Raw genomic sequence first — 16,378 nt, 5'->3', positions numbered from 1 at the left:
CCTGTAGGTACTATTAATTACCTATATATTTAGATAGTTGCACAGAAGCACAGAATACTTTATAGTAGCTTTGATAGTAGTTAAATAAGTAAAGAACTTAGAACTTTTAGTGGTTCGGAAGTTGTATTTTTTTGTGGTTTTACCCTGCATAATAATGTAACTATCTACGTATTTCTTGTAAATATACAGATATAGAAAAATCCTGAATGTAGGATTTCCGGTTAGTACGCAAGTAGAATCCTGATAAAAATTGTAGTTATTTCAGGGGGCGGCTTTAATAATTAAATAAATGGTAAAATACGTGCTGATTCATGTAATTCTTAGAAATGTTATGAGCAATATTTTTTATTATACTGCATACTAGCTTCATACAGCGACTTCGCTCGCGTGGTACCGGCATAAAACATGTTATTATTGTATAATATATAGATATTCCTAGACCCAGATTATCTCTGTGCTAAATTTCATCAAGATTTTTTTAGCTGTTCTGTTATCTGTAGTAACAACAGTCCATCGAAACTTTAGCTTAGAAACACATAATATACTAGCTGCGCTCCGCGGTTTCACCCACGTGGCTCCGCTCCTGTTGGTCTTAGCGTGATGTATACTTTACGTGATATAGCCTTCCTCGTTGAATGTGGTATCTAACACCGAAAATTTTCAAATCGGACAAGTAGTTCTTGAGATTAGCGCGTTCAAAAAAACAAACAAACAAACAAACTCTTCAGCTTTATAATATTAAGTATAGATTATGTATACCTTATTTATTTTAGGGATAAATAAAAGTCATGAAATTAAAATGAGTGTTTTATTTCAATAAATAACCAAAATACATAATTTTCAACATATTGTACTATTTTTGGCAGCCCTGTTCAAATTTACAATCCTGAGGTAGCAAATATTGTGATTATAAACTATAATAATAGTTAAATTCTGAATTGAATAACATTTTCTCTTAATAACTTAGTACACGATAAACTTTTTATAGGAAAAACGGCACTAATGGCATAGCAATAAGATCTATTTCCTTTATTCATCTCGACGATCGTGTCGGTAAGCTCTTACACATTATTTGGGTATAGTCCATTTCGAAGACTTAATTATCCCACACCTTTATTTGTGAACCATCATTTTTCTTTATTGCCTGCATTAATTGCATCTTTGTGTTTTCTGAAAATGAAAAATATTCTCATGTAAAATTTCCCATTCAATTGAATGACGTAATTCAATTAACACGCTAGTCATTCAATCAAATAGCAGATCCGACCAGATGACTGCGACACATATATTTGTTTCACTGATTGATTTTCTTTACGGACAAGTAGTTATCAGCCTTCTGTATGCTGCCAGACCAAGACATTTTTTTCTTAATACCCACCGGGAATCGAACCCAGGATCCCTTAGTACTATGCTCACGTGTTACTGTACAAGTTGGCTTGAACTTTTTGACAGATTTAATTTTTTCTGATCAACATTACTGTATAAATATTAAAAAAATGTATAAATATTAAAATATACACATAACACAAAAGTAAGGCTATATACATATAAAATCACCTGGCTATATGCCTAATTAGACCTCCCCGTTGTGCGAATGTCTGCTCGCACAAATCACACTGTATCTTAATGTCGGTGTGCGTCATTTCGTGAAGTCGCAAATTGTATCTCTTTTTGAACGACTTGTTGCACGTCCTGGTGGGAAATTTTATTTGTGAATGCGGGGAAACACATCTTTTTTGTTATTTACTACGAATAGATAAATATTATATTCTACTAGCTTTCCGCCCGCGTTTTCAAAGAAAAACCCGCATAGCTCCCGCATGTGTTAATCCAAGTTACCCTTTATATGTGTGCTAAATTTCATTTTAATCGGTTCAGTAGTAAAAGTAGTTTCAGTAGCGTGAAAGAGTAACAAACATACACACACATATCCATCCTCACAAACTTTCGCATTCATAATATTAGTAGGAATTGTAAATGTTTGAGTTTGAGTTTGAGTTTGAATTATAAAGTACACATAGATAAACCAAATTATAAAGTACACATAGATAAACCATCTCACCCACACACATAACGCCTCTCTACATTGTGTGTCCGTCTGTGTGCCTTCAATTGTTTCAAGTTTTTCATCACTTTGCCGCAAATGTCACAGAGGTAATCAGTATCCATGTTATTTTCCTTGAAATTAGGCAAATAATTAATAAATATTTCAGGACAATTTTCACACACGGCACAGCCTGATCCCATACTAAGCTTTCACTTGTGTTATGGAAACCAGATGGCTAATAAACATACATATTCAGTTCTGACTATCTAAAGGCGGTTTCGTTTTGTAAAAAATATTTTTATTTAAGTTAAATAAAAATACTACCTATACCCAATATTTTTTTTATTATGGACTGACTGGTTGTGTTGGTTGGTAGTGGCCTTGCCCTCCAAGCCTCAAACTCAAACTCAAACATTTATTTATTCAATTAGACTTCTTCTAGAAGCACTTTTGAAACGTCATTAGGTACATATTTTTAACATTTACCACCGATTCGGAAAGCAGTACCTATCTACGGAGAAGAACCGGCAAGAAACTCCATAGTTGCTCTTTTTAATCATGTCAGTTTTACAAAGCCAGAGGTCGTGGGTTCGATTCCCACCCGTGGAAAATATTTGTGTAATGAACATAGACTAGCTTTGTGTCTGGGTGTTGATTATTATCTATATAAGTATTTATTTAAAATTAAAATATGTATGTTTATCAGTCATCTGGTTTCCATAACTCAAGCGAAAGCTTAGTATGGGATCAGATCGTGCTGTGTGTGAAAATTGTCCTGAAATATTTATTTATTTATAACTTTATAAGCATAATTCTAAGTACCTGTAGATGTAAAATTAGGCTGTTTCTCGAGTGAAATATCTTGGAACAGTGGGAACAGGTGTACGGCTTGTTAGCTCTAGTCTCGGGATGTTTTGCAGTTTTATGTGATGTTAAATATCTGAAAAAACATTTTAGCACTTATTAAATTTTGAAAAAGGTACTTTTAAATGTAGTTAAAGACCTTGGAGGCAGACACAAGAGACGGACCTTTGCTTTATACTATGTAGTAATTAGGTTTTAAAGAAAGCGGGCGAAGCCGCGAGCAGAAAGCTATATATACAATACAAATTACAGAATTAGGGTGCTTTTCCACCAATAATGTGCGAGGATGTGTAGCGAGGAACGTGTTTGTAAATAGCCAATAGTATCCCTTCAAACTTTAAACTAAATGAAGCGATATGATTGGTTTTTTCAAACACATTCCTCCCTGCACATCCTCACACATTATTGGTGGAAAAGGGCCCATAAGGTAGTTTTTTGAAGTGAAACTTCTTTATCGGGGTTGGAAAAAAATTTAGTGTAACATTTTATCGTTACGCGTGACATTTTTCCGTTACGCGCCATCTTGGTTCGACGTATTTCTGTAAAATTGCATATAGTAAATTATTTTTTGAAAAATAAGGTCATAAAGAAGTTTCACTTCGTACGTGTGTACACTAGTACACGCACACATTTTTTTTGTGCGTTGTCTCTCGATGTTCTACATCACGCGGCGATAAGGTCACAGTATTACCATTATTTCCTACAGTAAGGAATCGCCTTTGATGTCGCGCGATGCCGCCGCCAGCGTAGGTACTTACGCTGCCACACGAAAATACGCTAGGGTTGCAACAAATGGGAAATAAAACAATTGTGATTATTAATATTATGATGAAATCTTTATTCATATGTACATTCAAAATAATTGCGATTATGAAATCTGATGTAATTATTTGTTCATAAATATATAATTACAGATATTGCACTGCTAAATATTATTTACGTGGACACTTTATTTTTGGATGTTCTTAATTGTATATTATAACATTTAACTAAGTAATGCATTCGCATTGGGATGTACAATCTGATTAGAAAATAATGAGGACAACATATATATATATATAGCTTTGATTTTAATTCAACAGATACAATTAATACAATCTTTCTGAAATATTGTTTCCTTCTGGGATTTCAATGTAGATTTACATCCGTAAACCGAACAGTTTGTGCGCGCCATAATAGAATAATATGTAAGTACCTATGTATAATAAAATTATTACACAAAAAATACGACTGCGTCATCCTTTCGCACTAGGTAAAGCAAACTAAGCGTGTTTGCTTTACGCGGCCCGCGTCGCCCGACCCCCGCCAGTTCCCCTCCGTTTCTCTGCACAAGTACATTCGTCGCACTACTGTAGGAAATAGGCGCTGACTCCACGAGCGAGAGAATCGCGACGAGTCCGCCCTTATATCGTCGGATAATCTCCACGAACGAGCGATAATTCCGCCGCGTATCGTCGCGAGTCGTAACGGAATCGCAGCGTTTCCGCGGCGACTCGTAACGGTATCGCCACGTTTCCTTGAAGAGAACTACGAGAAGACCAGAGGCAACGCTGAAATGCCGCTGCGTTTGACAGCGCGCCCGCTGCGCGATCGTCGCGAGCGCGCGGCGGGCCCGTTGCTAGTCGCGGCGGGCTAGCGACGATGTAATGACGTTTTGCACGCTCATTGCCACTCGTCGCATCGCGGCGATAATATCGCCGTGTGGAGACGGTTCCATAGAGAGTGTATAGAAATGCGTGGCACGACGATAATATCGCCGCGATTCTCTCGCTTGTGGAGTCAGCGCCATAATGGTAATACTGTGATAAGGTAGTGTCATACCTATCCATATGAAAGCCGGCTCCGCATATATCACATACATATTTACGCACGTCTGTATGAACGTTTTGATGTTGTTCCAACCAGGTTCTGACTTGAAACTTCTTTCCACAGATATCACATTTATACTGAAAAACAATTCATGTTTTTAGTGACATTAATGTGACCGTAAAATTGTAAATATAAAATTACAATTTCGCAGGATCAATCAGATATTTGTATTAGTCTCGCAAAACATATTGGAAGAAAGAAAAACATACAGTATTGCATTAAATTGCGAAAAAAAGAAAATTGGTATCACAGTTTTTACAATTGAATGCAATCTCACAAAATAGATAATAATCTAGTTGCTTATGGCGACAACAATATTTTTAAAGGTATACATTAATTATTATAAACAATTAAATGCTATTAAGGGCAATGGAATGAACCTTATGTTTATTACCTTATACATTTTTTTGTGGAACATTTCATGATTTCTTAGTATATGTGCATAGGAAGAGCTGTATCCACATTTAAATGAACAGTAGTATTTTTTACCATGAGACTTGCTATGATTCATAATATCATATGCTGAGATATACATCCTACCTGTAACAAGATTTACATTATACATTATATACATCATACTAATATATTATAAATGCGAAAGTAACTCTGTCTGTCTGTCTGTTACTCAATCACGCCCAAACTACTGTACCAATTTGCATGAAATTTGGTATGGAGATATTTTGATACACGTGAAAGGACATAGGCTACCTTTTATTGCGAAATATGTACCACGGGCGAAGCCGGGGCGGACCACTAGTAATTATATACATTAGCTGTACCCTGCGGTATTATCCACATTGCTCAGCTCCTGTTGTGCTTAGCGTGATGATATAATATAGCCTATAGCCTTCCAAGATAAATGGGCTATTTAACACCGAAAGAATTTTTCAAATCGGACCAGTAGTTCCTGAGATTAGAGTGTTCAAACAAACTCTACAGCTGTATAATATTAGTATAGATTATGTAGCTATGCTGTTGCACTTGCGACAAACCCACAGGCAAAAACAACTATATAAATGATAAAAACAAAAACTATAAAAAAATTATAAATAACATATTGAAAATATTTGAAGCTCACCACATAATTTACAATCAAACGAGCGCTCCTCACAATGAACGTTCATCAAATGGGTGGTCATCAACTTTTGAGTCCTACACTCCTTGTTACATTTCTTACACCCATACATTGTAACGTCATTAACAATTTTAGTGGTCGACAATTCATTTAAATCAATTTTCGACAGCAATTCATTATATTTACTACTCTCTTCAGTCATATAATGTTTCAAAAGCAGTTTCCTAGTTGGAAATATAGTGAAACACATCAAACATGTATTTACGTCTACTTCCAAAGCTGATTTTTCCTCATAATCCATTTTTTGAAGTATATCTTTATCAATGTGACTGTGTAAAGTAATAACATTTGCTATTTGTATACTATCGACTGTATCATTTTCTGACATTTTAGCACTATCATTACTATTCTCTTCATTTTCAACCTTTATAATATTATCGATATTTATATTTGCTTCATCATCATTTTGCATTTCTATCTTCACTTCAAGATAATTCTTCGTCCTTTCATCTCCCAGTTCTACAAGTTTATGTAGCAACACTTGTTCGTTATCTATAATCATTTGTCTAAACGACTGAATGTCTTCTATTTGAATTGAGCAACTTACACATATTCGTTTTGGAAAGTTTTTGTCTGTAGCGAGCTGCAAATAAATTTAATTAGAATTGTGTCTGTGTGTATCATAGTTATTGTACATATTAACTAAGCAAGCTCGCATGACAGTAAATAAAAGTTAGCAAAAATATTGATTCAGCTTGATGGCAGCTTGTCTAATAAAGAAAAATTTTAATATTTGTATCAAATATTAAAATATAACCATGCATGCAAGATTCCAGCTGTATATCTGAGGACTTAAAGGTTAAAGGTATTTTAAGAAGTAACTACAGATAATGTAGACGAACAAATACAACAAAGATACATAGTAACGTGCGTTGTAAATTAGAAGTATACCTGATGAGATAAACAGAAAGACAGCTGTTGTAAAAGGGCACAGTCTTCTTCTATTTCGTAGAAAGAACTGGTACAGTCTTTTAAACACAATCTGCATATTTCTTCCATGATTCTATTCTTTAAATAAATTTCCAATAAATTGGCGCAAAGGTGTATGTATACTTTAGCAAAATGTTCCAAATAGTGTAGTTTGTTTAGTGTAGTCGGTGGTTTAATCACCTATTGTACATCATAATAGTATAAATTTAGTGTAACGATAAATGCATTTTTACTATTAAGTATATCTAAACAAAAATCAAAACATTTGTCATTCATTCGAATTTTTATAATCTAATTTTCTTCAGATATTGTATGAGCGATGAAAAGATTGCGTAAATTTATATTATAGTACTTTGACACAGGTAGTTTGAGTTATTGAAATGGGATATTAAATGAAATTATTTCTATATTTTATTAGAAGTACACTGAAATTAATAACCTTTGAATTGAAAAAAAATATATAAAGTATAAACACAAGTCCAAACAAATAAACAACCATAAACAACTGACAAGTGACAACACATTCAGTCATTCACAGAATACAGATAAGATAAATAAATACCATAGATAAACTATCTAGTACACTCGCATCGGTACCATCTGTGGGTACCATGGTGTAGTGTGTTTTGAGTTTTCCACAGGTGTTTTCGATGCTCAGAACAACGTATGATCGTTGTTCAGAGGGGCGGGCGATGACGTATTTGTCCACAAATTGGTATATCACGGGGCTCGGCTCGCGGTACGAGTAGTGAATGGCGGGCTTTAGAAAAATTAGAAGAAAAGAATTTGAGAATGCTCTTATTCGTTAAAACACCATCCTAAATTAAGCCACTAAATATCAAGTCAGTCTCCCAGTCAGCACACCCGCTACAAAGTGTGTGAAACGTCGCGATAATAATATAATGAATAAATTACGTTTAAAATTAGGGATGTAACGATACATGATTTTGCCGATACGATACCGATACCGATATATTTTGTAGTAATGTATCGGCGATACCGATATCGATGGCTTGGTAGAAAAATAAATAGTGAATTATGCTATTATGTTAATCGTATTCTTTTAAATAAAAATGCCAAATCAAAATCAACAAAACCATTTATTTTAGTATTATTATTTTACAAAGTCAGTTAAACTTTAAGTAATACACATACAATCAGTACCTAGTAAAAGTTTACTATTGGTAGAGTTTTTTCAGAAAACAAAGTGCGCACGCGCGGGCGGCCTCCCGCATCGTTCATTGGGCAATGGGCGCGGTTTTTTGAATTGTTTGATATCGGTATCGGTTGTTTTATTATCGGCGATACCGATATATCGACTTGCCGATTATATCGGCCGATATATCGGTATCGGTATCGGTATCGTTACATCTCTATTTAAAATCTAACCACTAAATTTAGAAAAGGAAATCCCATTATTCATTATAAACTAAGAGTATGTATTGCTAATACATATATCAGTATGTAAATTTAGAAGAGAGGTATGGCTTCTGTGCTTCTGACTGTCTGATTCATTTATGAAGTCTTACTAAAAAAGCATATAAAAAAAGGTGTAAGCGAAATCATCCTCACTTCTGTATTTAGGATGATAACGTGGGAAATATGAATGCACATTTCTAAATTTAGTGATTACTAAATTTAGGAAAGGGTAATATGCGCAAATTCATAAATAAAATATCTTTAGATACCTACACTGTTTTTATAAAGTGGCAACTATATTATAATATTATCTGTGTTAGATTTAGAATTTGACATTGAATATTGTCACTATTTGTGTTGTCAATCAAATAATCAATCACCAAAGGCATTTTTTGCGATGTTTTGATTAGTTTCAGAAACGTAAAATGTAAATACATTCGGTGTCATTATAAAATATAATATAACTGAAATGATGTTCTATGTTTCTTAAGTTTTTTAGGAAAAACAAGCAATGGAGGTAACAGAACCCATCGAACGGTGTATTGCCTGTTTCAATGATGACTATGTTCCTCAAGTTTATACAGTGCAAAACGATAGTTTAAAAACGATTTTTCAGGTGAATTCTACTATTACATACTAGGATAATAAATCGTATTTAATAAAACAATACACTAATATTAGGCCAGTGATGCTACAAGAATTTATTAATCAGTTTATTCAATCCTATGAACATTAATCAACCAACGATCGCTAAACAATAAATATTGGACATTGGTATTTTAATAACCATTTATAATGTGATAATTGATACAATGACATTTTATTTCAGACTAACAGCCTGAGCCTATGTTATATTTGTAAGAGAATAGCACAGAATTCTGAACATTTTATCAATAGTGTACAAGGGAACCAGTTGTTACTGCAAAGTCTACAGAGTGTTAGTATAATATATTGTACGGACAACTAATGTTAAATCTATCCTAATAATACAAAGCTGATGAGTTTGTTTGTATGTTCTGATGTCCGGAACTACTGGATCTATTAAAAAATGCTTTCACTTTCAAGAATAATTTAAAAAATACTTACTTACAAACTTATAGACCATTTGTAGTTTAACAAGCAATTGATTAAATTGTAAAGCCTTTTTTATATCATTTAAAAATAAACTTAAAAAAAACTATAGAGTTTCTTGCTGGAAATCGGTGGTAAATGTTAAAAATATGTAATGACGTTTCAAAAGTGCTTCTAGAAGAAGTCTAATTCAATAAATAAATGTTAGATTTTTTCTTTTATAATGGAAAGTTTAACAGATTACAGATGGAGATATAAAGGTTGTTAAGCTCGAGACTCAGCCACTATTAGATCTACAAAACGCAAGCACACATACAATTGATGTTTTCGAAGAAATACAAGAAGAACCGTTTCCTATTTTAGTGTTTAATAGAAGTAAAGTCCAATTGAAGGTGGAAAAGGAAGAAAATGTGAATAATGAGGATTTCACGGATAATGATATAGGTTAGTAGACTTGGGGCCGATTTTTCAATCCTTGGTTAAAACTTACCACGCAATAAAGTATTATACGATAATATTAAAATGTCACCTGTAAACTGTGAAATACGGGTGATAAGAATACATTTTTGAAATGGTAGTTTAATATTTTATTCAACAAATAATTTTTAACGAAAGATTGAAAAATCAGCCGTTAATTAATAAATTTTATCTAGTTTACAATAAATAAAATTAAAGCTTTAGTTTATATATTGGCTTGTAATTTTTGTAAAAATAAATTAAGTATTATAAATAGATCTAATAAGTGATATTTTTTAAATTAGGGCACTTTCAATTTTTGCATCCGCGGTATCTGTGCCGCACTGTTGTCGCATGGAGCGTTTTGTATGAACAAAGAGGATCGTCCGCGCGCTGTACGAACAACGCACGTAACAATACGAAAGCATGAATTGAAAGCGCATATTTAGTAAAAATGTTCCTATCTATACTAATATTATAAAGCTGAAGAGTTTGTTTGTTTGAACGCGCTTATCTCGGGAACTACTGATCCGTAATGAAAAATTATTTCGGTGTTAGATAGCCCATTTATCGAGGAAGGCTTAAGGCTATATATAATCACGCTAAGACCAACAGGAGCGGAGCACTACAGGTAAAACCGCGGAGCAGCTCGTTCTTAATATGCACATATTATCATTGAATTAAATTTTTGTTTCTCTATTGGTTTCAAATATGGAAATTATTAGTACATATAGTCTATCAATGTTTGGTGTAATAGAGTACAATTTATATATTATATATTTCTAATCAACAGATTATGATGAGCCACTGTCAATAAAAGGAGAAAATGAAAGCACAGAGGAAGTAAAGTTTGAAGATGATTTAATAGATAGCATTGATAAAAAATCTGTAAATAAATTAATTAAGACAGCTACAAAACTCAAGAAGAAGCCGAAAATTAAGAGGAAAGAATGCATTTCACCATGTGACATAGAAGGTATTATTGTTTATTTTTTATTGTAATATAATTTAGTTGATACTGATTTTTGTTGTTTTGACATAAGTAATTAATAAATCTTAGTCTAAATTGTATACTGACCTTAATGTTGTTGCTTTGTAAGCATGTTGGATGTTTTTTAATTTCAAATAAATGTAACTAAACATATATTCGTTACCTAATAATAAGTTCTTAAGATTTTTTCTAGATGCACAAAAAGTAGACACAGTATACATAACAAAGGCGCAATTTATGAAGGAAAGAGAATTATTAGCAAAGAAAAAGCTGTACTTAAATTCAATTTATAAGTGTGAGGATTGCGTTAAAGGTTTCGCGTTTAAAGATATTTATGAGAAACATATGAAGAAACACAGTGAGGTATGAAGTATAACAAGCATAACGAGAGCATAATGTCTCATTTCATCCCATCCCATCCCATCCCATCCCATCCCATCTCATCTCATCTCATCTCATCTCACAGCACAGCATAGCACATCACATCACATACATTCGAAATTTTAGAAAATAATTTTCACAAAACAAAATATTACAGATATTTATTATGTTAATAATATTTATTTCAGACAAATGGTGAATATGAATGTGGTATGTGTAAACAAAGGTGCATTTCGGTCGAGAAATTAAGGAGCCATGAGAAATATCATAAAATGTAGGTATTATAATGATTTAATTTTAAATGAAAATACTTCTTAAAAAGAGTTTTATTCATATTCTATATTATGATACATTGATAAAAAAATTAAAAACAATTTGGCATGTCCTTATTAAATGTGAATGTTGTTTTCATATGTCAACACATCACACCACATCGCAATATGGCATGACATCACATCACATCACATCATGTCACATAACATGATTTTCACTATTTGAAGTGAAACTTCTTTATCGGGGTTGGACAAAAATTTAGTGTAACATTTTTGCGTTACGCCGTACGCGTGACATTTTTGCGTTACGCCGTACGCGTGACATTTTTGCGTTACGCCATACTCGTGACATTTTTAAGGTCATAAAGAAGTTTCACTTCTTACGTGTGTACTCTAGTACACGCATACATTTTTTATTTTATTACTTACATTATTTTTTTTATTTAGATCCATTTGTTAGTAGAATAAGTAATTATTTAACACTTATTTTTATTTCAGTCGATACAAATGCACTGTATGTGGCATAATGCGAGTGTGTAGAGAAACTATCAAATGTCACTATAATACGGTGCATTCGAATGAAAAAGAAATGTTCTCTTGCTCACTCTGTAAACGGATATTTCAGTAAGTATAAATAAGTATTGATGAAGTAACGTATTTTAACGTTTTTGATGAAAAATAAGATTAGTATAAAAATCCATAACCATAATATTATACATTTAGTAGTATTTTGATTGTAATTTGTAACTTGCATATGGGAAGGGACATTTCCTGAAATAAAACAATTTTATTTATTTATTTTTTATTTTATTTAGTTCTTAATTAAATAGGTTGCATCCAACTAGCTTTGTCAGTCGTTCAATAAATAGCCTAGCCTCTTTATTAAATGGCGAAAAAATATTAACTAGCTTAATCAGTTGTTCAATTAGTATCTCAGCCTCTTTGTGAAACTTCGCTGTTTAAAAAACGGCCAATCTTTTACTAGGACAATGGTCTCAGTTAAAATAATTATGTCTTGCTATTTATGAGCTATATTCAAATTTTTACTCGCCTTTTTTTAAACCTTCGTACATGCCTTTTAAATATGTAGGCTAAAGAGATAGGGCATATCTCACTCAAGAGAATTTCCTTTAACACTAACTAATAAAGGCCACAAACTGACTACTACACTGCTATTTAACTGCTCATATACTCTATAATTATTATATTTATGAAATTTATTTCAGGCGAAAAGTATCGTTAAGGAAACACATGTATTATTCACACAAACTGCGGCGCGTCACTTGCGACTATTGCCATAAAAACTACGTAAATGCTGATTCATTAAGAGTGCATTTACTAAAGTAAGTATAATAAATAAAAAATAGCGTGTGTGCCGAGAACACGTGTCAGAAGTGAAACTTCTTCGGCAAGATTCAAGGATACTCCAAACGTGATGTTATTGCCATGAAATGATTTTGAATAGATTTGAATGACAATCTACATAATGATAATTTTTTCGCTTAATAAAATGGATTATATTTATGGCAACACCTAGTTCAGGTATTGTTATAAATCTATAGATAATGATATAAAAAAGAGCGTGAGTGCCGAGCACACATGTCAGAAGTGAAACTTCTTTGGTAAGATCCAAAGATACCAAATCGCCGCCTTACTCTGTGACGTGACGGTATTGCCATGACGCGACCTTGAAATTTTACTCTCAACGCGCCTAAAGAAGTTTTACTTTCAAATATACTTAATTTATATAATATGTACTAGCTGTCCGCTCCGGCTTCGCCCGTGGTACCTACTTGTTTAAACTATCCTATCTCTCAAGTTGGATCGAACTGCACATGGTGTGCGAATTTTATTATAATCGGTTAAGTGGTTTAGGAGTCCATTGAGGACAAACATTGTGACACGAGAATTTTATATATTAGAAGAAGATATATAGATAATTTTCAGGAAACACGCGAAGCAAGCGTCCAACGGTGTGCCTCAAACGAAGGGGCATATTTGCCCCCAGTGCGGTAAGGGCTTCTATTCCGCTGCGTCGTTGAGGATTCATATAGAAACACATTCAAATACTAAGAATTATTATTGCGTCGAGTGTAATAAGTAGGTATTCATTTAGCAGGTAGTAGTGTAATAAGTTTTATTCGATCGAGTATCTGTATTTATATTTATATCAGTGTTTTATCTGTACTTTTATTTATGTAGATATTTTATCTGCATTTATATTTATATCTATACCTGTATCTATAACCTATATTTATATGTGTACCTATTGGTTTGTCTTTTCGCAATGATATTTTTAATTATACTATCTTAATTTTCATATTGAAAAACAGATTTTTCAAATATATCTCACATCTAAGAAAGTGTGGAACTAAAAAATGTAAAAAATAAAATATTTTCTCTTTTGATTTTAGAAATTTCAAAACGGAAATGTCATTAAAACAACACCTAAATAAAACATCGCCACACGTTCAGTATGTTGAGTTACCGTAAGTATTTTTAACTACCCACACTTATTGATATTTTGAAAAACTAGGCGAAATTTGGCATTCCCATAGTGTCGTTTATTATTTAAAAAAAAAAAAAATTATATGCATATAATGCTCATTGTAAAAACATGTAGTTTGACACAATTTATCTGTATGAATACTTATATTAATTAAATGTTATAAACAAACGGGCTAGGCCCTTAATTAAATGGCTGCTTAATTTTATAGATTGCAATGTGAACACTGTGCCAAGAGGTTTGGAATAAAGCGGGATTTAGAGAGACACATGAACAGAATTCATCTCAACATTAAACCGTTCCAATGTGATAAATGTGATAAGGTAAGTAATCAAAAAATACAACCAATATATAGGGTGTGGCGTAATTAATAATCTGGTATGTAACAAAAGATAGAGAATTTTCTAAAATATCGAATATGTCGAAAAAATACGTTTATTAAAAATTATTTTTCTTGACGGCCACATCATTCTCTATCTCCAGTTACCAGATTATCCATTCATTATGGCACACCCTGTATATATATATTTTATGAAGTATTTAAAATGACATTAAGTTTATTAAAATTGAGTTTAATTCATTACTGGAACATACATAGATACATAATTATTGTCAACTAGCGGTCCGCTCCGGCTTCGCCCGTGGTACATATTTCGCAATAAAAGGTAACCTATGTTCTTTCTCAGGGTCTACATATTATCTGTGCCAAATTTCATCAAAATCGGTCCAGTAGTTTATGCGTGAAAACCATACATACATACATACGTACAAACCTTTCCTCTTTATAATATTAGTATAGATATAAAATTATAAGTTATTAACCATAAGTTTGAACCACATTCCTAATAAAGATAGTTTATTCTAAGACGGACACTTAAAATTTACTAATATTCATAAATAATAGATATATATATTTGTTAATTAAACACAGGCATATGTAAACCAATGGTCGCTAACAGACCACAAACGGTACACGCACGAAGGTGTGACCAGACCGCGGGTGTTTCCCTGTTCCATGTGCGATAAAGTGTTTATGGTGAGCTTTATATTGTTATTTAATAGGATTTTAAGTATTGTAGATAAATAATTAGTTTGTAATTAAAGATTGGGTATTGTTATTTCATAATATGTTAAGTATTGCAGTATAGAAAATAAATTGTGAAAACATCGATTGGGTCAGTTCAGCATAAATGTTGTCACTGTCAAAAACATTTGTATACTCCTTTGATACGATTTGATTTTTAAGAAAAATACTTATAGCAGAATATGTTGAATACAATAATGAAATATTTTTAGAAAACCGTATTTGTTTCTATTTGTTTAAAAATAACTGAAATTTTAAGATAAAGATAAAGATTTATTGCCATAATATTATCAATTCGAGAATTATCTTTTTAACTAACTAATATTATTACTACAATAACAAATGATCCAATTGAAAATTATTTCATTTTTACAGAGAAACTGCACCCGCAAAGCACACATGCGCACGCACACAGGCGAGCGGCCGTTCAAATGTACAAAATGTTTAGCACAATTCAGCCAATCAGGTGTTCTCAATACACACATGAAGTTAGTGCATTTAAAACTCACTAGAGACGGACGACCGAAGACCGCAACTACTGCTTTAAGATAACGTGAACTAAACCTTAATACAAGGGCATAGAATCGAGAATCCTTCAAAGAACAGGTTCTTTAGGATATATTCAATTGAAGAATGGAAGAACCGATTGACCAATAGCAGCGAAGCTTGCAAAGTGGAACATCGCATTTTAATTTTGAAATGTATTGCGGTCTTAATAAATAAAATATGGCATCTATAAAAGCGCCTGAAAAGACAAACAGAAAATGTCGTTTAATTACACAAGAAACACTGATAAAAACTATGTTGCTATCGTAAAGTCAATCTAGACCAGACTTACTACCAGAGTAACTTAATATTTAAAAAAAAAATGAAATTTTTTTCATCAGGACTATGTGTGTATCCATAAATTGTGTGTTATTCTGAAAAACTTAACACAATAGTTTTTTTCAAGATCAGGAAGTCAGAAAAATACTAATGACTTGCTTCATTTAAAAAATTCTTCCTAACACAATTTCATAAATAATACAATTACATATTGTTAATGTGAATAATTTTATTTATTAGAGTAATATATTGAATTTTTATTATTAAATGAATGTTTTATTTTTCACCCTTTTTGTACATTCATCTTCATATGGCAATACTATTATCCTATAAACGATTTGTCAAAACCTTTGCTTAGAACTATGCTAGTTAATTGTAACTTGGGTATAATCGTTAATTTTTTTTTGAAATATAATTTCGAAACCTGATTAAAGTAGTATCAGGAGCATATTTTTTTACAAAGACTAATAAATATTGCAATAATGCAGTCATTACCTGGATTCAGTAATCCGACCTCGTGGTCATGTT

General features: G+C 32.4%; 2 protein-coding genes across 4 annotated transcripts; one reads left to right on the top strand and one right to left on the bottom strand.

Moving 5' to 3' along the window:
- Positions 1 to 915: 915 nt before the first annotated feature.
- LOC149477732 (uncharacterized) lies at positions 916 to 7,353 on the bottom strand. Of its 2 annotated transcripts, XM_089710270.1 has the most exons (8): positions 6,807 to 7,352; positions 5,859 to 6,498; positions 5,175 to 5,320; positions 4,733 to 4,857; positions 2,870 to 2,987; positions 2,063 to 2,178; positions 1,558 to 1,692; positions 916 to 1,170 (listed from the first exon to the last, which is right to left on the bottom strand). In XM_089710270.1, the coding sequence occupies exons 1-8, from the start codon at positions 6,912 to 6,914 to the stop codon at positions 1,128 to 1,130; spliced, it is 1,431 nt and encodes a 476-aa protein (XP_089566396.1). In that variant the 5' UTR covers positions 6,915 to 7,352; the 3' UTR covers positions 916 to 1,127. The 2 variants fall into 2 exon arrangements, with proteins under 2 accessions (XP_089566396.1, XP_089566397.1); XM_089710271.1 differs by lacking the exon at positions 916 to 1,170 and having other exon boundaries at positions 1,605 to 1,692; positions 2,067 to 2,178; positions 6,807 to 7,353.
- Positions 7,354 to 8,631: 1,278 nt separating this feature from the next.
- LOC149477731 (uncharacterized) lies at positions 8,632 to 16,065 on the top strand. 2 transcript variants are annotated; one of them, XM_089710396.1, is made up of 14 exons: positions 8,632 to 8,684; positions 8,756 to 8,880; positions 9,094 to 9,201; positions 9,575 to 9,779; positions 10,585 to 10,767; positions 10,976 to 11,145; positions 11,352 to 11,437; positions 11,934 to 12,059; positions 12,662 to 12,778; positions 13,383 to 13,535; positions 13,850 to 13,924; positions 14,153 to 14,264; positions 14,873 to 14,977; positions 15,401 to 16,064. In XM_089710396.1, exons 2-14 carry the CDS (start codon positions 8,776 to 8,778, stop codon positions 15,575 to 15,577), a joined length of 1,722 nt encoding a protein of 573 aa, XP_089566522.1. In that variant the 5' UTR covers positions 8,632 to 8,684; positions 8,756 to 8,775; the 3' UTR covers positions 15,578 to 16,064. The 2 variants fall into 2 exon arrangements, with proteins under 2 accessions (XP_089566522.1, XP_089566523.1); XM_089710397.1 differs by lacking the exon at positions 14,873 to 14,977 and having other exon boundaries at positions 8,643 to 8,880; positions 15,401 to 16,065.
- The last annotated feature ends 313 nt before the right edge of the window (positions 16,066 to 16,378 follow it).

Source organism: Colias philodice, chromosome 24 (assembly GCF_061535455.1).
Source record: "Colias philodice isolate Cphi_HAF_F1 chromosome 24, ilColPhil1 Martin Lab GWU primary, whole genome shotgun sequence".
NCBI lineage: Eukaryota > Metazoa > Arthropoda > Insecta > Lepidoptera > Pieridae > Colias > Colias philodice.
Note: the sequence above shows the minus strand (reverse complement) of the source record. Positions and strands in the feature narration are given on the sequence as shown.